This window comes from Pristiophorus japonicus, chromosome 11 (genome assembly GCF_044704955.1).
Source record: "Pristiophorus japonicus isolate sPriJap1 chromosome 11, sPriJap1.hap1, whole genome shotgun sequence".
NCBI lineage: Eukaryota > Metazoa > Chordata > Chondrichthyes > Pristiophoridae > Pristiophorus > Pristiophorus japonicus.
In genome coordinates, this window is record NC_091987.1 from 38,974,008 (window position 1) to 38,997,294 (window position 23,287).

The 23,287-nt window shown below is 42.2% G+C and overlaps 1 protein-coding gene across 7 annotated transcripts in view; it reads right to left on the reverse strand.

Moving 5' to 3' along the window:
- Nucleotides 1-20,116: 20,116 nt before the first annotated feature.
- The window catches only part of LOC139276015 (interleukin-1 receptor accessory protein-like 1), a 1,534,993-nt gene continuing 1,531,822 nt past the window's right edge, over nucleotides 20,117-23,287 (reverse strand). For all 7 annotated transcript variants that reach the window (XM_070893365.1, XM_070893368.1, XM_070893363.1 and 4 more), the window contains one exon: nucleotides 20,117-22,209. In XM_070893365.1, coding sequence (XP_070749466.1) covers nucleotides 21,488-22,209 — 722 coding nt within the window. In that variant the 3' untranslated portion in view covers nucleotides 20,117-21,487. The remainder of the gene's footprint in view (nucleotides 22,210-23,287) is intronic.

The window sequence follows — 23,287 nt, forward strand, 5'->3', positions numbered from 1 at the left end:
GGCCCAGGAGCGCAACTGTCCGAACCTCTGGGACCATAAGGTAAGTTTGTGGTTTATTCAGAGAATCTTGGGCCAGAATTTCCCCAGCTTAACGCCCGTGTTAATGCCAATTTTTTGCATTAAAATGTTTTTTTTGGCGTTAAAAAAATTTAGGGACATTTTTCAAATTTGGCCCTTCGTTTAATGCCGTCGTTAAAAAATAACAACTGCCTTTTTTCAGAACCGTTTTTATGACATCACCAGGTGTAAAAAAAAACCATATCGCCGTTTTTGTGAATTTGGCCAATAACGACATTTTTAAGAAGAGTGATAAATATCGAACTGAAAAAGCTTGTCTTACCTGTTAGAATCAGATCAAAATCGACGATAATGGTGCCATCTTGGAAAACGGAGCTGAGATAAAGATTTTGGAGGGAAGACTGCGTTTAGAAATTAGTGAGTTTTTTAAAATCGTTTTTAAGGATTTAAGGACGTTTAAGGACGTTTAAGAGCATTTAAGGATGGGGCCCATTCTATGTGTGCCATATTTGGTGACTGCTTATGTTATCCACGATAATCATAAAAGAAGGCTTATTTGACAGGATTTTCAACGTAATCAAAGAGGTCGCAACGTATAGGGAGGAGGCCTTACCCCCAATGAGTTTACAGGGAACAGCACTCATACCTCCACTTGACTGAGGCACAGTGCGTTCGAAGGCTGCGCTTTCGAAAAGAGGTGGTCACAAAGATATGCCAGCTCATAAAGGCAGACCTACAGCCTACAACATGAGGAGGACTGCACTGACCGTCGATGTCAAGGTGACTGCAGCACTTGCCTTCTATGCCTCCAGCTCCCTTCAGGCATCAGCAGGGGACACATGCTGCATCTTGCACCACAATACACATTGTTGCATTCGCTAAGTGACTAATGCACTGTACGCACAAAGGATGGACTTCATAAACTTCCCAATGACCAGGGAGGAACAGAATGAGCACTGTCTCACAGCTGTTTGAGAAGCAGCCAGAAGGCCAGAGCTCGATGCTGGGTGTCAAAGATTACGGGCTCACCACCTGGGTCATGAACCCCCCTCCCACTAAATACAGACAGAAGGCGAGCGTCGCTACAATATCTGCCATATAGCCACATGCAACATCGTCGAGAAGACAATTAGAGTGCTAAAGCAGCGCTTCCGATGCCTGGACCACTCTGGAGGCTCCCTGCAATAGTCCCCTCAGCCGGTCGGTGAGTTCATTACTTAACCATCATGAGGGAACAGGATTTACCACTGGGATTGCAGAACCAATTCAGGAGAGCGGGGGGAGGAGGAGGAGGAGGAGGATGAGGAGGATGAGGAGGAGGACGAGGAACTCATGCCACCACTACCACCCCCAGGAGGACACGGGAGGAGGCCTCGTGGACCTTATGCCATTGAAGAGCCTTGCGCCAGCAACTGATACTTCACCGCTTTGCATGAAGGCTGAACGGCACATTGATCATGGACTGCCCACTGTATCCCACCATGTTGACTATTTACCCTTGTTATTCTACGAATGAGGCACTGCATAAGCTTGGTTTAGTTGAAAAAATAATTTGAAATATATTAAACATTTATACTTAACTTTAATAAAAAATGTTGGTGTTATAACAAACTTTTAAATTAACGTTACTTAAATAACAGTAAAGCAAACAACAAAAGAACAGCAATACAACAACAACAACAACAACCACAACAGCTGCAGCCACCTCTCCCCCCCTGCCCCGCCCACCCCGCTATTTAAACACCGCCGTGCTGCCCGCCCTTCTTGCCCTTGCCATTAGCCTTGCCCATTACCACAGACCTAGTCCTACTCCCGGTGAGCCCAAGGGTCTTATTAATTTGTCGGGTATGCCGCTCTGCTTGTTGGGGGATAGACGAAAGAGACGCCAATGGAAGCCCCTGAAAACCTCTGGCTGCGGAAGGCCCGGCTTCGGACTCTTCAGCCTGTGGATCAACCTGTACACTGACTGGTTGAGGTTGGTCTGGGGATTGGAGTTGCATCACTCAAGACCGTCAATTGCCGCTGGGCAATGACAGCCTCAGTGTTTTCCCGCGTTGCAGTGACCATCTCAGACATGCCCTCCCTGATGTCAGCAGATGGTACTGCTATGCCTCCTGACATGCTCTCCCTAATATCAGCAGATAGTGCTGTTATGCTTCCTGAGATCCCACCCATGGCCTCAAGGAACAATTTTGTGAGCTGGACATTCTCCCCAGTCATTCCTATCAGCTCTACCACCTCCCATGGAGCCTGCATCTCGGGAGAGCGCTCTTCACCTCTCCGCCTCTGTACAGATGGGCCCGCTGCTGCCCCGTGTGTGGGTTCCTGCAACCCACTGGGACCCGGGACCTTGGATGGTGCATAATCGACATATGTCCCCTCCTGCATAGGGCAGGCTAAAACCCTTTCTACCTCTGTTGCATCGACCTCCTCCAAATTCAATACCACCGTCTGATCATCCTCTCCCCCTCTCCCCCAAAAAACCATCAATTGAAGCATCATCCTTCTCCTCCTCATTCTCCTCCTCATCCTCCTCCTGATCATCCTGTGGAGGTTCTGCAGGATGGCTGAGTTCGGTGTCGTGCACTTCCACTTGTGGTGAGCTAGCGGGGTCTTCTCCATTGTTGGATGTATCTAAAACATCCGCAAAATATAAAAGAACAGATGGCTGGTTAGTAGCAGGGGAGGGGGCAGGTGACATGAGGCGGCTCACATAGCTCAGGCTCAGTTGAAGGACCATGACGAATGATAGTACATTGCATAAACCGAAGCCTATCCTATGGAGAGTACATCGCATAAACCAACCCAAACTGTAGATTTTGCAGGACTTACCCTCTCTCTCGAACCTGAGCACCCGCACAGGTGGTCGATCCAATGAGACTGCAATCCAACTTTCCAGGGCTGTGAGTGGGAGCAGTCTTACCGGATCCCCACCAGTTTTCCGCTGCTGTTGCCAGTTCTCGGACAACTTTCTCTGCAAAGATGGCAATAGACATTTTTAAGAGAGGGGCCTTCTGCTGTTGTGGCACACACAGAAAGTCACCAAAGCACTTATACCATGCTGTGTGCATTTAATTAAGTGATCTGTATAATGTCCCTTTACTTGCATCACGAAAACATCTGAGTGCAGTGCAGAAAAAAAGCAAACTTTACAATGTGTGACGATCAGGAGCCTAGCGATACCAAGATGGGTCACATTTACAATTCAATTAATTGTAGTGTAGAAATAAAAATATTACTTACTGTAACTGTCCCGCAAAGGTCATGCCACGTCTTCCTGCACTGCGGATAGGTCCTCTTGATTGAGTCCACCGAGGAAACCTGCTCGGCAATGTGTCGACAAGCTTCAACCATTGCAGATGGGTGCAGTTTACCAGCATCCTTCTTCCCAATCTAGCCCCATCCTCTCTCTAACGCGCCTATCAAGGCTTCATTTGCGTCCTGGCTAGATGTTCTAGCCCTCTTCCTTCCAGAATCAAGCTCCATTTTTGATCCTGCAACACCTGTAAGTATCGAGAACTCTCCTGCAACTTTTAATTCCCGCCAAAAATGGCTGCTCCAGACCAGGAAGTGTACTGCGCATGCACAGAACAGCCGTTTTTTTTTAAATCGTAAAAAAAAATTCTTCTTTAAAACGGCGCTTTTTTAACACTTCGCCAAAAGTTAAAAACCATTTGGAGAATTTTAAGCGTTTTTTTGGCTTTATTTTGGTGACAAAAAAAACAGCGTTAATCGTAAATAACGCCAAAAAACGGTGATATTCTTCATTGTGGAAAAAGTTCTAGCACCTTAAGACTGGAAAGAAATGAAAAAAAGGGGAAATAAAGAAAAACAGGCAGTTTTCAGAACAATGCTCTATCCTGGATCATGCATTTGGCCTCTTCATTTTCCCAGTGTATTATTATAAAGAGAGAGATAGTCATGGTATGTAAATTATAATAATTAGAAGAGAAATGGTAGGTTACTCACCTTGTCATCATTCTTCTGCTAAACATTATACTCCATGCAGCTTAATATTTGTTCCCCTCCCATACAGGTTAATTTATGAGATTCTTAAGAGTGCATGCTATCCTCACATGCATGCAGTTATATCGACAAATTTCTTTGCTGATCTGCCAATGTTTAAAGGACATTCTTGCTATTGAGGGAGTGCAGTGAAGGCTTACCAGACTGATTCCTGGGATGGCAGGACTGACATATGAGGAGAGACTGGATCAACTGGGCCTTTATACATTGGGGTTTAGAAGGATGAGAGGGTATCTCAGAAACATATAAGATTCTGACGGGGCGGGACAGGTTAGATGCGGGAAGAATGTTCCCGATGTTGGGGAAGTCCAGAACCAAGGGACACAGTCTTAGGATAAGGGGTAAGCCATTTAGGATTGAGATGAGGAGAAACTTCTTCACTCAGAGAGTTGTTAACCTGTGGAATTCCCTACCGCAGAGAGTTGTTGATGCCAGTTCATTGGATATATTCAAGAGGGAGTTAGATTTGGCCCTTATGGCAAAAGGGATCAAGGAGAGAAAGCAGGAAAGGGGTACTGAGGGAATGATCAGCCATGATCTTATTGAATGGTGGTGCAGGCTCGAAGGGCCAAATGGCCTACTCCTGCACCTATTTTCTATGTTTCTATGTTTACTCCACAAATATAACCTGCCTCGGTCCAAGCCTTTTTTAGAAAATAATGTGTACATATATTATGTGAAGCTATTGCATAGCTTTCTCACACAGTACAACAGAGGACAATAGGGTTTGGTGTATAGCTGTGCACATGCTAGGAATGACCTGCTGTTTGGAGGTTAAGGTGATATTTGCATATCCTAAAGATTTATTTTCATGGAGTGCAAGAGGGAGGATTTTCTCCCCTTTATATAGATCACCACATTGGGCTTGTACTTTTTGCAGCCTCGAACTGAAGGAATATGAAACTACCTCCTATAGAGGGTCATCATAGCATTTGCTCTGAAGTTGGACCCAAGGAATGTTGCATTTTAAGGATTGTTTTTGACTGTTTTCCAATGAAAAAGATCTAGGAATGAATTATACTGAGTGATTCACATTTAAATATTCAACCTCTTTACCCATTTTTTGGACGTAAAACAACCAAAAACTAATCAAAATCAGGCAGGGATATCCTGTGCTCAACCTGCACCTGAAGTTCACCCTGAAGTAACCCTCAATTGCCATTGGTATTTTTACTGTTTATTTGTTACCTCTAGACTTGATTATTCCAATGCACTCCTGGCTGGCCTCCCACATTTTACCCTACGTAAACTTGAGATGATCCAAAACTCGGCTGTCAGTGTCCTAACTCGCACCAAGTCCAGCTCACCCATCACCCCTGTACTCGATGACCTACATTGGCTCCCGGTTAAGCAATGCCTCAATTTTAAAATTCTCACCCTTGTTTTCAAATCCCTCAATGGCCTTGCCCCTCCCTATCTCTGTAATCTCCTCCAGCCCCAAAACCTTCCGAGATATTTGTGCTTCTCTAATTCTGGCCTCTCGAGCATCCCTGATTTTAATCGCTCTAGTGACCGTGTCTTCAGCTGCTAAGGCCCCAAGCTCTAGAATTCCCTCCCTAAACCTGTCGCCCTCTCTACCTCTCTTTCCTCCATTGTGGCACTCCTTAAAATCCACCTCTTTGACCAAGCTTTTGGTCATTTGTCCTAATTTCTCCTTACGTGATTTGGTGTCAAACTTTGTTTGATAACACTCCTGTGAAGCACCCTGGGACGTTTTATTAAGTTGTTTCTGCAGCTTTTTACGGATCTGCTGCCTCTCTTCTGAGAATCAGCCTCTTCCTGGAGTGCTGCTTCAACAAGGTCAGATAGCTGACTCTATTGCAGCACAGCCTCTGCCTGGTGGGAATTGTGTGGGTCCCATGCTGTCTGTGCTTTCATCCACCTACTCTTTCTCTCCCTTCCGCTCCACTGCAAAATACCTGGCCACTTCACCGAGCTCTTCGGAAACTCCTCTACACTATTCACATCTTGTTGCTATGGGCTGCAGAGGGGCGGATTGAAATTTTAAATCTCGTGACAAAAATTCAACTTACTCTCTCCAGAACTTAACTATCAGATGTGATTGATGTTTCTGAAATTTCAAATTTGGAATTTAATAGATAATGGCCCAGAAATCGCGGCCTCCCCGGATCCGTACGGAGTTTCTATGGACCCGGGAAGGCATCGGAAAAGCCGGTTTTCGGCACGCAATGCGCATGCGTTGAAAACCGGCTTTTCCGATCTGTCAAGTTTCTGGCTTGACAGATGGCCGCATATCGGGAGCGAGGACATTCCCATGGCAGAGATTGGGCTATTTGCCCATCTCGTGCCCTGCGAATGTCCTTAAAACTCTTGCGCCTGGTAAAAGCAGGAGCTTGGTCTACTTTTACCAACGTAAGAGTTTAAAAACATATTAAAATAAAATTTAAAAATACATGTTTATGTTAAAAACCCTGCCCACTCAGGTAATTTTATTTTAAACCATAATTAAAACTTTTTTTTAAAAATCGGCAAATTATTTTTTCAAAAACATTTCTATCAACTTTAATTTCTATAGTGTATTTATGTGAGGTGTTTTTTTTAATGTTTTATGTAGTGTTTGGATGTTTGGGGCGGGGGGGGGGTTCTCATTCATAGTAATAGGAGTTTCGGACTTACAAAACTCTTATTACTATGAATGAGAATATACTATACCTGATTGGCTGCCTAGAGTCATGTGACTCCAGCTCCAGGCCTGCACATGTCCCGATGTGCACGCGCTGCGATGCGCAGTCAGGAGAGACCTCCAGACCGGGATCCCTCGTGGACGCAGCAGCTTCATGTGGGTGGCCATCTTTTTTCTAGAATCCAGTCGTAGGAGAAACCGTGATTTCTAGGCCAATGTGTGCTTTGTTTCATGTTCTGCACTATTGTACTTCCTAGTTTAGATGCCCATAGGGAGGTACTTGGAAGAGGATAAGGCGTTGACCATTGTGATTTTCGATGTGATGAGGTCAAATAGCTGGCATCTGCTGACCGGCTTCTTGCTAAACATGAACATTTCAAAACGTCAGGTCCCTTCCATGAGGAGAATGAGCCTACACATCTAAATATGTCAGCAGACAGGGCAGGAGATTTAAAAATACACACATTTACTTAGGATGAATAGCTTATATTGATAGTACTTTTTCCATCACACTTCTAAAATAGGAATGAAGATGAGAAAGCATTGCCTTAAAATCCCCAAACCACTGGATACTTAAAAGCAACAGTGTGGTAGAGTGGACTGTACACATAATAAATAGAGAGGAGCATACCCTTACTGGGTTTAGGTCTGCAATACGTGGTCAGAGATCCTGCAATTGTTTCTGGTTCAATATTTAAATGACCTATATAATATATCTAGATTTCCAAAAGGCCTTCAGTATGGTACTACATAATAGACTAATGAATAAGGTCAGAGCATGCAGAGTCAGGGGACACAGTAGAATGGTCAGCTTGCTGGATCCAAGACAGAAAGCAGAGAGTGGTAAATTCACAGTGGCGTGAAGGTGGGTGTTTCACAAGGATCAGTGCTGTGACCACTGTTGTTCACAATTTATATTAACGAGTTAGACTTTGGAATTGTAATGTATTTGCTTCATGGGTTCTTTGCTTAAGAATTCATAGCAACACATTGCTATTAAGAACAAGTTGGTTGATTAACAAATGTTTTACAATCACACTACACATTACCAGTTCATCCACTAGGCTCACAACTGCATACCTCATCGTGGATGACCGAGACCCAATTGACTGGGGTTTAATTGAGTCTTGTGAACATCATGTGACTAGCTAAGCCATTCACAATACCACAGCTCGACAAACCTGTGAGCATCCGCACAGGTGCATACATTACAGGAATCAAAAACGCAATTTCTAAATTTGCAGATGACACCAAATTGGGAGGAACAGTCAATACTGAGGAGGACAAAAAAAATTACAGGAGGACCTTAATAAACTTGCAGAATGGGCATATAATTGATAAGTGTGAGGTATTACATTTTGGTGTGAAAAATAAGGAGGTCACATATTACTTGGAAAATAAGAATCTAAAAGGGGTAGTGGATCAAAGGGATCTGGGAGTAGAAATACACAAATCACTAAAAGTTGTGATGCAGATCAATAAGGTCATAACAAAAGCAAACCCAAAGTCTAGGGTTTATTGCTAGATGGATAGAATTGAAAAATAGTGAAGTTATGCTAAACTTGTATCAAACCTTGGTTAGACTACACTTGGAGTACTATGTACAATTTTGGTTGCCATATTATAAAATGGATATAGAGGCACTGAGAGGGTGCAAAAAAGATTTACAAGGATTATACCAGAACTGCAAGGATATATGTATCAGAAAGGGATGAATAGCCTGGGTCTCTTTTCTCTTGAAAAGAGAAGGCTGAGGGGCAACCAAAGAGAGATCCTTAAAATTATGAAAGGTTTTGATAGAGTAGACAGAGAGAGGGGGCCTGAAATTCAGCACCTTACCGCCAGCTGTTAACAACAACAACAATATAGCGCCTTTAACATAGTAAAACATCTCAAGGTGGTTCATAGCAGTGTTATAAGACAAAACAAATAAATTTGACACCGAGTCACAAAAGAAGAAATTACGGCAGATGACCAAAAGCTTGGTCAAAGAGGTCGGTTTTAAGGAGCATCTTAAAGGAGAAAGAAGAGGTAAAGAGGCGGAGAGGTTTAGGGAGGGAGTTCCAGAGCTTGGGGTCTAAGAAGCTGAAGCCATGGCCACCAATGGTTGAGTGATTATAATCAGGGATGCTCAAGAGGGTAGAATTTGAGGAGCGCAAATATCTTGTGGGGTTGTGAGGCTGAAGGAGATTACAGAGATAGGGAGGGGTGAGGCAATGGAGGGATTTGTAAACAAGGATGAGAATTTTGAAATCAAGGCATTACTTAACTGGAAGCCCTCTCTGTCCACTCTATCAAAACTTTTCATAATTTTAAAGGTCTCTATTAGGTCGCGCCTCAGCCTTCTTTTTTCAAGAGAAGAGAGACCCAGGCTGTTCATCCTTTCCAGATAAGTATATCCTTGCAGTTCCGGTATAATCCTTATAAATCTTTTTTGCACCCTCTCAGTGCCTCTATATCCTTTTGTAGCCAATGTCGGGCAGCGAGCACAGGGGTGATGGGTGAGCGAGACTTGATGCGAGTTAGGACATTTGCTGCCAAGTTTTGGATGACCTCAAGTTTACGTGGGGTCGAATGTGCAAGGCCAGCCAGGAGTGCTTTGGAGTAGTCGAGTCTACAGGTAACAAAGGCATGGATGAGGGTTTCAGCAGGAGATGAGCTGAGGCAGGGGCAGAGACGGACGATGTTACGGAGGTGGAAATAGGTGGTTTTAGTTATACCGCGGATATGTGGCCGGAAGCTCATTTCAGGGTCAAATATGACACCTAGGTTGCGAACAGTCTGGTTCAGTCTCAGACAGATGCTCGGGAGAGGAATGGAGTCAGTGGCTGGGGAATGCAGTTTGTAGCGGGGACCAAAGACAATGGCTTTGGTCTTCCCAATATTTAATTGGAGAAAATTTCTGCTCATTCAGTACTGGATATCAGACAAGCAGTCTGACAATTTAGAGACCATGGATTGGTCGCGAGTAGTGATGGTGAGGTAGAGCTGGGTGACATCAGCGTACATGTGGAAACTGACGCCGTGTTTTCAAGGGGCAGCATATAGATGAGAAATAGGAGGGGGCCAAGGATAGCTCTTTGGGGGACACCAGAGGTAATGATGCGGGAGTGGGAACAGAAGCCATTGCAGGTGATTTTCTGGCTATGATTAGATAGATAACAATGGAACTAGGTGAGTGCAGTCCCCCTCAGCTGGATGGTGGTGGAGAGGTGTTGGAGGAGGATGGAGTGGTGAATCGTGTCATAGAAACATAGAAACATAGAAAATAGGTGCAGGAGTAGGCCATTCGGCCCTTCGAGCCTGCACCACCATTCAATAAGATCATGGTAAATGATTCCCTCAGTACCCTTTTCTTGATTTCTCTCCATACCCCTTGATCCCTTTAGCCGTAAGGGCCATATCTAACTCCCTCTCACATATATCTAATGAACTGGCATCAACAACACTCTGCAGCAAGGAATTCCACAGGTTAACAACTCTCTAAGTGAAGAAGTTTCTCCTCATCTCAGTCCTAAATGGTTTACCCCTTACCCTAAGACTATGTCCCCTGGTTCTGGACTTCCCCAACATCGGGAACATTCTACCCACATCTAACCTGTCCCGTCCATCAGAATCTTATATGTTTCTATGAGATCCCCTCTCATCCTTTTAAACTCCAATGTATAAAGGCCCAGTTGATCCAGTCTCTCCTCATATGACAGTCCAGCCATCCCGGGAATCAGTCTAGTGAATCTTCGCTGCACTCCCTCAATAGCAAGAATGTCCTTCCTCAGATTAGGAGACCAAAACTGAACACAATATTCCAGATGAGGCCTCACCAAGGCCCTGTACAACTGCAGTAAGACTTCCCTGTCCTATACTCAAATCCCCTAGCTATGAAGGCCAACAAAACTTTTGCCTTCTTCACCACCTGCTGTAGCTGTATGCCAACTTTCAATGACTGATGAACCATGACACCCAGGTCTCGTTGCACCTCCCCTTTTCCTCATCTGCCGCCATTCAGATAATATTCTGTCTTCGCGTTTTTGCCCCCAAAGTGGATAACCTCACATTTATCCACATTATACTGCATCTACCATGCATTTGCCCACTCACCTAATCTGTCCAAATCACCCTGCAGCATCCTAACGTTCCCCTCACAGCTCACACCGCCACCCAGTTTAGTGTCATCTGCAAATTTGGAGATATTACACTCAATTCCTTCATCCAAATCATTGATGTATATTGAAAAGAGCTAGGGTCCCAGCACTGAACCCTGCGGCACTCCACTAGTCACTGCCTGCCATTCTGAAAAGGACCCATTTATCTCGATTCTCTGCTTCCTGTCTGCCAACCAGTTCTCCATCCACGTCAGTATATTACCCCCAACACCATGTGCTTTAATTTTGCACACCAATTTCTTGTGTGGGACCTTGTCAAATGTCTTTTGAAAGTCCAAATGCACCACATCCACTGGTTCTCCCTTGTCCACTCTACTAGTTACATCCCAAAAAAATTCCAGAAGATTTGTCAAGCATGATTTTCCCTTCATAAATCCATGCTGACTTGGACCGATCCTGTCACTGCTTTCCAAATGCGCTGCTATTTTATCCTTAATAATTGATTCTAACATTTTCCCCACTACTGATGTTATGCTAACTGGTCTATAATTACCCGATTTCTCTCTCCCTCCCTTTTTAAAAGGTGGTGTTATATTAGCTACCCTCCAGTCCATAGGAACTGATCCAGAGTTGATGGACTGTTGGAAAATGATCACCAATGCATCCACTATTTCTCGGGCCACTTCCTTAAGTACTCTGGGATGCAGACTATAGACTATCAGGCCCCGGGGATTTATCGGCCTTCAATCCCATCAATTTCCCTAACACAATTTCCCGCCAAATAAGGATATTCTTCAGTTCCTCCTTCTCACTAGACCCTCGGTCCCCGAGTACTTCCGGAAGGTTATTTGTGTCTTCCTTCGTGAAGACAGAACCAAAGTATTTGTTCAATTGGTCTGCCGTTTCTTTGTTCCCCATTATAAATTCACCCGAATCCGACTGAAAGGGATCTACGTTTGTCTTCACAAATCTTTTTCTCTTCACATACATATGGAAACTTTCGCAGTCAGTTTTTATGTCCCCAGCAGGCTTCTTCTCATACTCTATTTTCCCACTCCTAATTAAACCCTTTGTCCTCCTCTGCTGAATACTACATTTCTCCCAGTCCTCAGGTTTGTTGCTTTTTCTGGCCAATTTATATGCCTCTTCCTTGGATTTAACACTATCCTTAATTTCCCTTGTTAGCCACGGTTGAGCCACCTTCCCCGTTTTATTTTTACTCCAGACAGTGATGTGTAATTGCTGAAGTTCATCCATGTGATCTTTAAATGTTTGCCATTGCCTATCCACTGTCAACCCTTTAAGTATCATTTGCCAGTCTATTCTAGCCAATTCACGCCTCAAACCATCGAAGTTCCCTTTCCTTAAGTTCAGGACCCTAGTTTCTGAATTAACTGTGTCATTCTCCATCTTAATAAAGAATTCTACCATATTATGGTCACTCTTCCCCAAGGGGCCTCGCACAACAAGATTGCTAATTAGTCCCTTCTCATTACACATCACTAAGTCTAGGATGGCCAACTCCCTAGTTGGTTCCTCGACATATTGGTCGAGAAAACCATCCCTAATACACTCCAGGAAATCCTCCTCCACCGCATTGCTGCAAGTTTGGTTAGCCCAATCAATATGTAGATTAAAGTCACCCATGATAACTGCTGTACCTTTATTGCACACATCCCTAATTTCTTGTTTGATGCTGTCCTCAACCTCACTACTACTGTTTGGTGGTCTGTACACAACTCCCACTAGCGTTTTCTGCCCCTTGGTATTCTGTAGCTCCACCCATACCGATTCCTCATCATCCAAGCTAATGTCCTTTCTTATTATTGCATTAATTTCCTCTTTAACCAGCAATGCCACCCCGCCTCCTTTTCCTTTCTGTCTATCCTTCCTAAATGTTGCATACCCCTGGATGTTGAGTTTCCAGCCTTGGTCATCCTGGAGCCATGTCTCCGTGATGCCAAATACATCATACCTGTTAACTGCTATCTGCACAGTTAATTCATCCACCTTATTCCGAATACTCCTCGCATTGAGGCACAGAGCCTTCAGGCTTGTCTTTCTAACACACTTTGCCGCTTTAGAATTTTGCTGTAATGTGGCCCTTTTTGCTTTTTGCCTTAGGTTTCTCTGCCCACCACTTTTACTTTTCTTCTTTCTATCTTTTGCTTCTGCCCCCATTCTACTTCCCTCTGTCTCCCTGCATAGGTTCCCATCCCCCTGCCATATTAGTTTAACTCCTGCCCAACAGCACAAGCAAACACTCCCCCTAGGACATTGGTTCCGGTCCTGCCCAGGTCTAGACCGTACGGTTTTTACTGGTCCTACCTCCCCCAGAACCAGTTCCAATGTCCCAGGAATTTGAATCTCTCCCTGCTGCACCACTCCTCAAGCCATGTATTCATCTGAGCTATCCTGCGATTCCTTCTCTGACTAGCACGTGGCACTGGTAGCAATCCTGAGATTACTACTTTTGAGGTCCTACTTTTTAATTTAGCTCCTAGCTCCCTAAATTCGTCTTGTAGGACCTCATCCCGTTTTTTACCTATATCGTTGGTACCTATATGTACCACGACAACTGGCTGTTTACCCTCCCTTTTCAGAATGCCCTGCACCCGCTCTGAAATATCCTTGACCCTTGCACCAGGGAGGCAACATACCTTCAGGAGTTTCGGTTGCGGCCGCAGAAACGTCTATCTATTCCCCTTACAATTGAACCCCTATCACTATAGCTCTCCCACTCTTTTTCCTGCCCTCTTGTGCAGCATAGCCACCCACGGTGCCATGAACTTGGCTACTGCTGCCCTACCCTGATGAGTCATCCCCCTCAACAGTACCCAAAGCGGTGTAAATGTTTTTCAGGGGGATGACCGCAGGGGACCCCTGCACTACCTTCCTTGCACTGCTCTTCCTGCTGGTCATTCATTCCCTATCTGGCTGTGTACCCTTTACCTGCGGTAAGACCAACTCACTAAACGTGCTATTTATGTCATTCTCAGCATCGTGGATGCTCCAAAGTTCATCCACCCGCAGCTCCAGTGCCGCAATGTGATCCATCAGGAGCTGCAGGTGGATGCACTTCCCGCACACGTAGTCATCAGGGACACCAGAGACGTCCCTGACTTCCCACATCGTACAGGAGGAGCATAACACATGTCCGAGCTGTCCTGCCCTGACTTAACCCTGAGATACACTTACATTGGCAACAACAATGCTAAAGGTTAATTACTGATATAGAAAAGAAAAAGAAAAACGACTTACCAATCACCAGCCAATCACTTACCCCCTTGGCTGTGACGTCACCCCTCGATTTCTTTCTACTTCTTTTTTGCCTTTTCTCCTTGCTGCAGCTGCACCAGCTGGTCTTTATAGGCCTCTCGACGCTCCCCGGACTCCTCCGACCGCCGCCTCTCTGACGCGCTGGGCCTTTATAGGCCTCTCGATGTTCCCCGGACTGCCCGAACTCCTCCGACTGCCATCTCACTGACACGCTGGGCTTTTATGGGCCTCTCAGCGCTCCCCGGACTGCCCGAACTCCTCTGACTGCCATGTCAAAGGCTGCAGACCAGTTGAGAAGGACCAGAAGGGATAGTTTATCTTTGTCTTGCCTTGCCTCTGCCCACTTCCGCATGGGCCGCACTGAACTGCATATTAGTGAGGGCAAAATAAGAGGCGTCGTTTACCTTTGTCTGAAGCAGGTGTTAGGCCATTAACATATTCAAATAATGGGCCGAAAGCCTACTTCTACTACCTCTTACAAATTTGGCTTGACTGCCATCGGGAAAGCAAATGCTAACAGTGCCAAATTTTAAAAAAGGTATGTAGTTAACTTCATCATCTCTCACCTCATTCCCGACTCTGACCTCCAGCCTCTCTCCGATTTCCTAGCAATCCTTGCCCTGATCTCCAGGCTCCCTGATCCTGGTCCCGACCTGCCCACAGTTGCTGGCCCCGACCTCCCCCCTTGCTGGCCCTGACCTTCAGGCCTTCCCACAGAGTCCTTGCTCGGCATTTAGCCATTCAGCGCCTGGCTGAATACCACAATGTTAATTAGCAGACAGCACCAAACTAACAGCACTGCCTGCGATCATTTTATGGGCATGAGCCAATCTCGCCCCACGGTGGCAATGCCTGCTTTCTGGCCTTACCAAATTTCCAGGCCAGAGCGTTTCCATTTGTGGGGAAGAGCAAAACTAGAGGCCATCAATATAAGATAGTCATCAAGAAATCAAATAGGGAATTCAGAAGAAACGTCTTTACCCAGAGAGTGGTGAGAATATGGGACTCGCTACCACAGGGAGCGGTTGAGGCGAATAGTATAGATGCATGTAAGGGGAAGCTAGATAAGCATATGAGGGAGAAGGGAATAGAGGGTTATGCTGATAGAGTTAGATGAGGAAAGAAGGGAGGAGGCTTGAGTGGAGCATAAATGCCGGCATGGACTGTTTGAGCCAAATGGCCTGTTTCTGTGCTGTAATTCTATGTAAAACTAAAAAAATATGTTCCCCCTTCTAATTTTCATTTCACAAGATTTCTGAGCAGCAAGATATTTATAAATCCTTCATCTATGTTACCTGTGAGTTCACTACATTCTGTCAAAATTAGCTTCGTACCATCTTGGGCAGCATTGATTCTTTTATTCAATCAGATCTCATTCAAGTACAAGAGCACTTGACACAGCATGAGGATTTGCTTTCTACTCAGCAGCACTGTAAGTGAAGTGTATCAATGAGCTCCGTGACAGGCTGGCTCTTTTTGACGTCTCCAAATCAGATGAGAAAGATTGATGAAGTTCCTGTGTAAAACTTGTTCCATTTCTTGTCAATTTAAAATAGAATGGATTAAAAAGTCTCGGCATTTTCTCATTTTATTTTTTCTTGTCACTTCCACAGTGGTCCACATCCAAGGCAAGTCATAAAGAATAACTAAGAGCAATTTTAGAGGATTCTCATGTTTGAATAAATTCAGCGAGATAAATGTGAGGGATGAAAATGAGAAAAACTTGTTTATTTTGATTGCGGTGGAACTAAGGTTTATTTTAATAATGATGCATGGAAACAAAGCTGGGAAGTTTTATTTGTAACTGCAGAATATAGAACACAGCATTGATCATTTCAGAATAATCCGTAATCTTAAATAACAGTTAACCATTCATTACTATTAGAAATAAAGGTGGTGAATAATGAACTATATTTTATCTATACTATTTTATTGTTCGTTCAGTTCACAAAAGTTTGAATTATCATTATCTTGCAATTTCCAGTTAAAGAGTGACCCTAGAAGAAAACATTTACAAATTGAACACATACCCTGTTTATTTTCTCTGAAAGATACACGTGATAAAGCAGGTAGCTTAACCTCCTTCAGATACAAAAATATTCATATGCAAGTAATAAAGATTTTTTTTTTCACATTCAACATTATTTTTACCTAAAGCAAAAATTACACCAACGGTATTTTAACTCTAGACAAAGTACACCTTGTGCTTTAACAAACCCAGGGCAATATGTGCTCATGTCATGTTTACAAGGACTCCCGTGAATATGCTGTGGCTTTATTTTTCCTCAAATTATGAAAAATATCCAGTACTGAACTTGCCTACACTTTTCTTTTTTCTCTCTCTTTTTTTTTTCTTTTTTTTTTGCAAAGTTAAGGCAAGTACAATCAACGTTACAAAATCCACAACTCTATTGCTAACTGTGCAGCATTCATATTAAGTGAGTGGTGTTTCTTGGTTGTATAAAATTGAGTACAGAAAGAAAAATGTGCAACACTTGCTACAAGCTGCGTAGCTTATGTGCCAAGTATTTCATCAAGAACTAAGGTGTATTAATAAGAAGAAAACATTTACTCAGGTTTTAGAGTAAATAATGTGTGTCATTCTATACAGAATGTGTGAAAATTTCAGAAACCATCGTCTCTTTGTCTTTCTATTACTCAACACCAATTTTATGTATATTAGCTGCAATCTATAAAACCTCTGTTAAAATGTTCGAAACTGAGCCTGCTAACGTTTAGGTGGGAACAAGATGCCATAACTTGGCTAACCAGCCTCCTATGCAATGCCACAAGGCTGTACTAAAACTGCATTGGATAAATGAAAAAGACAATCTGAGATGGATGAATTTGGGTACATTGTTTTATGTTCAATGGAAGTGTAGGATCTTTGGACCAAATAAAAAAGTCAGGTGCCAGTAAATTTGATGAAACAGTAAATATTTTTGGTCAGATCACACCTAGCAATTTTATTTCTTGGCGAGTTAAATAGTTCTAATGTTTGTTTATTGACCAAGTGTAAATGGAAGCAAAATAAATCTTATCCATTTTGTAAAGTTCTTTCTGTTGCAATATCACAAGATCTTTCATAGCTGCAAGGTTTACCAGATATATGGCAAACTCAATTTTAATACTATTTTAAATTTAGTAACTGTCGGTTAACATCTAAGCACCTGGACAGCTACATACTTGATATATTGAACAATTTACGTTTGAATACTATTTGTATCTAGGTGTAAAATGTTGAAACAACAGTATGGGACCTACCATAAAATCTGGTGTATAGATCATATATTCATGCGGATTTTTAATAATCCACAACACTGAGGTTGTAACATATGTTGCCATTACACTGCATGTACTGACTTTGATACCAGTTTCTGTTTTAGGGTGATATGGACCAGCAACAGTAAATGATCCTACCAGGTCCAGAATATTTACGTGTATACATGAAGCTCCACTCACCACTTTTGTAATGGTATTGACATTTTTGACATGCTCGTAAAGTGCTGGTTATCTCGTTGCTCTTTACTAAAATTAAAAATTTAAAGGCATTCTAGTGGACTGTCTGAGATCTCTAAGCTTTAAAAAATAAAGGTTTATGGCTGACTGAGAACTGGCTGCAAATATATCACAGCTCAGGTCAAACATTAGTAGTGTGAAGCTATCTCTTTCGATTGGTTTCATTCCACTCGCCAAATCTCAATCACTCTCAGACTAGCAGCTTTAAACTGGAGCTATACCGCAGTTTATGCATCAATGGGATGTAAACATTATGTTCCATTGACACAGACAAACACAGTATAATTGATTTATTTATATGGGACATCACTCAATTTTTAATTCAGGTAGGTAGAAAATCCTGAATGCTACTTTTGCAACAATGATCTATACACTGGATTTTATTGTATTATCTTTATTTTAATTTGAAAAAAGTCAGTACTGCCAAATCATCAAATGAAATCCATGTGGCATACATGTTACAATATTTTTCTTTATCGATTTATTTTAATGATTCATGAACCCATATTTAAATTATAGCTACCGAATGCTTATTAATATGATATTGATGTTACTATTACAAACAATTAAATATGGTAGAATGTTGCAGAGCTAATATTACATAAATATTATAATGAAATATGATTAATTTATTACATTAATGTTCTACTGTTGAATGTATTTTTCTCTAATCCTTTCAAAAATAAACTGTTCTCCAAATTCAACATTGTCTGTGTCAAGTTATCACAGAAAGGTACAACACAGGAGGCCATTCGACCCATCGTGCCCGTGATGACTCTTTGAAAGAATTATCCAATTAGTCCCATTCCCATGATCTTCCCCCCTAGCCCTGCAATTTTTTTCTTTTCAGGTATTTATCCCACTCCCTCTTGAAAATTATTATTGAATCTGCTTCCATTACCCTTTCAGACAGTGCATTTCAGATCATAAGAACTTATTGCATAATTTATTTATCCTCATGTTGGCTCTGGTTGTTTTGCCAATTACCTGAAATCTGTGACCTCTGGTTAATGACTCTTCTGCACTGGACACAGTTTCTCCTTATTAATCTTAACAAAACCCTTCAAAATTTTGAACACTGCCATCAAACCTCCCCATAACCTCCTCTGCTCTAGGGAGAACGACCCCAGCTTCTATAATATAAAAGCAAAATACTGCAGATGCTGGAAATCTGATATAAAAACAGAAATGTCTTGTTTTTATCCCAGTTCCTCTAGCCTCTCCACCTCACTGAAGTTTTGCTTGCCTGGTATCATTCTAGTAAATCTCCTCTACACTCTCTCGAAGGTGTTGACCTTCCTTCCTAAAGTGTGGTTCCCAGAATTGGCTACAATACTCTCGCTGGGCACAACCAGTGATTTATAAAGGTTTAGCCTAACATCCCTGCTTTTGTCCTCTATGCCTCTATTTGCCCTTCTGGGAATGTGTCTAGTCTCTACCTGAACTAGCTCCTCTTTGAAGGCCTCCCATTGCTCATTTACTGTTTTACCTGCCAATCTTTGATTCCAAACCATCGGCCATTCGGCTCGATGGGCCGAATGGCCTACTCCTGCACCTATTTTCTATGTTTCTTTTTTCTAGATCCCTTTTCAACTCACTGAAATTAGCCCTCCTCAGTTGAATATTTTCACATGTTCACATGCTCAGCAGAAAAGCCATTTATCTGGCACCTCAATGGCCAAAGGTTTGAGCACGGGTGAAAGTCGACACCTATAACTAATCAACCAAGATGTGTGATGAGTTTTATTAGTTGTTGCTTGGCACGCTGGGGTTGTCTCACACACTTCTGCCACTAACAAGCAGACATATCAGGAACTGTGGAGGAAAGGCATTCCTTTCATCTTCAGAGGTTGCATCAATGTGAGAGATATTAATGAAGGAAAATAAAAATGGGGAAGGTGGGGGGAATAAAATACAATTGAAAACAATGCCGTATGTGGGGCTTTATTTGTTAAATATATCAGCCTTTGTGGCAAGTTAGTTATGCAAAACAAATGTCACGTCCCCAATTTTATGTTTCAAAATCCGAAAGCAGAACAAAGAATGCTGTCTCTTTTACCTGTGGAACCTTCTGGATTGTACGGTATATGTGTATTTGCATTCCTTTCTCCAAATAAGAAGCCTATTTCTTACAAATATCATTGTCGGTTACCTTGCTTGTCACCCTATGTCTAATTAACAATTTGGTGGCAGTGGAAGAATTATTAAGAGCTACTGATTGTCTATAATAAGGAAAACATGCTGCTTTGGTGAAAAACATAGTCTAGCATGTGTTTATAAGGAAAGCATGCTGCTAGTGGAGACTACCATGCTTTTTGGTATTTAGGCTTGTAAAGACATAATAAACAGAATGAAGTAAAGCGGAGTGGTGACAGAATACATTGTTTCTTTTGACGAGAAATAAAAGTGAGAATAAGTTGCATGAAACGATTTTAAATGATCTAACCCGACATCAGTGACTGAATACTGTGGGCAGAGATATATCTGAAGTTACCACGATGGGGAATGAATGAAGTTGACAACAGCATTTGAAAAAAAAAAGTTTTAATTTTAAAACATGGACAAGCAATGTTTTTGCGGTCCCTATATAACAAACTGTGATGTATATAGTGAATTGAGGCATTACACACCACTATTACACTGACCCACAAGTAAATAACAAAAAAAACTAATGACAATAATATATTCAGAAGTGTGCAAACGTAATAAAAAGTAAGAAACATGCTGCCCTAATGCTCGGTGTGATCTGACTATTTGAAAACCAACGTTTTCAGTTGCAGCCAAAACACAAAAGAAAACTCAAGATTTTTTTTCTTCTGCAATACCATTTATTATTGTAGAGGTAGAAATGGCCCTAACCATCTTTAGACAAAGCATTTATGCAAAGTATAACTATGCTTTTTGATCATTACTCTAGGAATTGTGCACTGATGTCAAAGTTAAGTTAAAAATCTCTCATCAAGTGCATTTCCCTGTAAGAAGTGCAACATCTCTTTGCACAATATTCTCAAATATGCGGAAGACTAATTTAGTGTTGTACAAGGGCATAAATTTCTTAAGACACCTGAACAGTAATATTGGGTCTTCTCTGTTAGTTATAATTATGAGCCTTGTTTGCCAGGTGTCTTTTTTTTTACATTAGTCGTGATAGATATCTGAAAGTATAATGGGGATTTATTATTAATGAAGAAAAGTATGATTATCTTGTGATCACCAATAGTTTGCGCTAGGACTATATCTACTTCACCTCATCAACTTCCATTTAATAGTTTGTCGTCAGCAATAATAATCAGAAAGTTCTTTCAGTGAATTTCTGAATTTGAAGGGGTACCTCAGACTGACCGGGTATGATATTGAAGTGAAAACATCACCTACAATATACACTTTAGAGTTCAGTGTCTCTGATATATAATGCCTACGACTTAATATGTAATGTAATAACGCACACGCCCTCAACAAGTCACATTTCAGAAAACGGTCTGTGGCTTTATATAATTATCCTTTATCTGAAATGGAAAATGGAAAAATTCCTCACACATTTTATCACACAACCTTGCAAAAGCATCTCAATAAAATATCAAAACCAAGCCAATTCCATCTACATTAATCATGAAAAAAGCATGTCTTTTTTTTTCTTTCTCTATATGACATGGATATGCTTGCCAGTCCCTTTAAAAATTCTGATATCAGTTCTAATAACATAGAACATAGAAAACAATCATAAATGTAGTAGTGACAGGCAAGAATAGAACAGGAAGACTCTGATGTTACAAACAAATTATTTATCTACAAGACCCTGTGTTTTCATATTTCTTTTTGTATAACAGCAGCAGTCAAGGCCATGGTCCCAGGCACCAGACTGTGTAACCTGAAGGGGGTCAAACTACCCCACTAGTTGTTACCAAATGACACTGGACACACTGGTCTCCCTTGGCAAAAGTGGTAATACTGCACTGTTTGTGTGAACCTCATCTGGAGTTTGCTCCTTGTTTATTTTATTGTGGGGCCTCTGCCCATTAATAAGTGTCATGGGGATGTTGCAGTATGTGTGTTGATTACCCAATGAGGAAAAGGGCATGATGCCACTAGTAGGAGGTACATCGTACTCGTAGCTCCGATAGTAATGCTTGTGCCGCATCTGCGTGTGGTAGGTGTTGTGAAAGGTAGAGCGTAGGTCCGGATGGGCGGTGGCCAGAGCGGTGGAGGTCGCTGCTGCCATGGAGATGGCAGACACTGTCTGCAGTTCCCCAAATGGGCCCTGCTCGCTAGCATCCAAAACCTGCTCATTAGAAATCGGCTCTATCCTCTTAAAGGGCATCTCATACTGTAAACGTTTCCAAAATTTGGAATCCAGTTTGTTGCATTTAGGTCCATTCCACTTGATAACCGTAAGAAGCTTGATCGTGTGTTTGAGCGCCTCAATCTCCTGATAGTTTAGAATTCCTCGAAGTTCACTGCATTCGATAAGTATCACTTTTATTTCACCCGTGACTAACATGTTGCGCAGTCTGGTTTCCAGTTCAAAGATACTCCAGCCTCGCCTTATGACATAGTTCGGGGTCAGAATGATAATTAGTCTCTTGCTTTGATCAATGCATCGTGCCACATCTTCAACATACGCTGAAAGTAAAGTGGGACAGCTCCTTTTACAAGTGGTAGGAATCCTTGCTCATATAAATTGGCTGACATTGTAATAACATGTATGACACTATTCGCATGACCATATTTTTCACTACGCATAGCAACATTATAAAGAAATGACGTAAGATTTCTTCTACTTGGTATTGGTTGTAAAACTTGAAACATGTTCAAAAGGGATGCATTTATATTTTTGCTACAAAATATTGGCCAGAGGAAATATTCTTCATCCACACTGGTTTTAATTCACAAGAATGGGATGGAAATATCTCCAAAGGAGAGTGGCACATGAATTAGGACCAATAAAATATTAGAATGAATCTAATGTTTACTTCATTACATAATTCTTGTCTGTGTGACTCCTGCCACACTCCTGTTGCTGAATCAATGTTTTATTGTTTTAAATGTGCACCCATGATTTGATTAAAAAAACAATTACAGTAAGTTTCAGGTCAGTGAGCATAGATGTAAATGCACTTACCAATGATCATTTCAGGAGTTAACAAATCTTAATATGACAATTGATAACAATTAATGAAACATGGTGCGACGGGGGGGGCGGGGGGATGGGGGGGTGGTGCGGTGGGGGGCAGATTTACCTTTCACCATTGGGCAAAAGACTGTTGGGAGTGGATTGCCGCGGTTATATGCACTGCTCGATTTCCCTTTCCATTGAACTCAGTGGAGAGGGAAATTGGGTGCCATCTAAACCAGGCAGCCCTTCCACTCCCAACAATTGTCTGCCTGCTGGTGAAATTCAAAATCTACCCCCATTACAACCACCACTTTTCTGACTAACAATCTACTTTAGCATTGTATTTTATTAAATTTACTTTAGAAAAACATTGCAGGAAAAGACCCATCAAAGACCCACTCCACCAGAGTCTGTTTATGATTTCTTTATCATGGATGTCTACCATCTGTTAACCCCCTGATTTAAGCATCACTAAGTTCCTGCCACTACCTGAAAAAGATATCAAGCAGCACTGTTAATCACCCTGATTTTAACTTGGAGCAATCAGCGAGGGTGGGGCCAGCAGAAGCAAGTGTCAGACTGCCC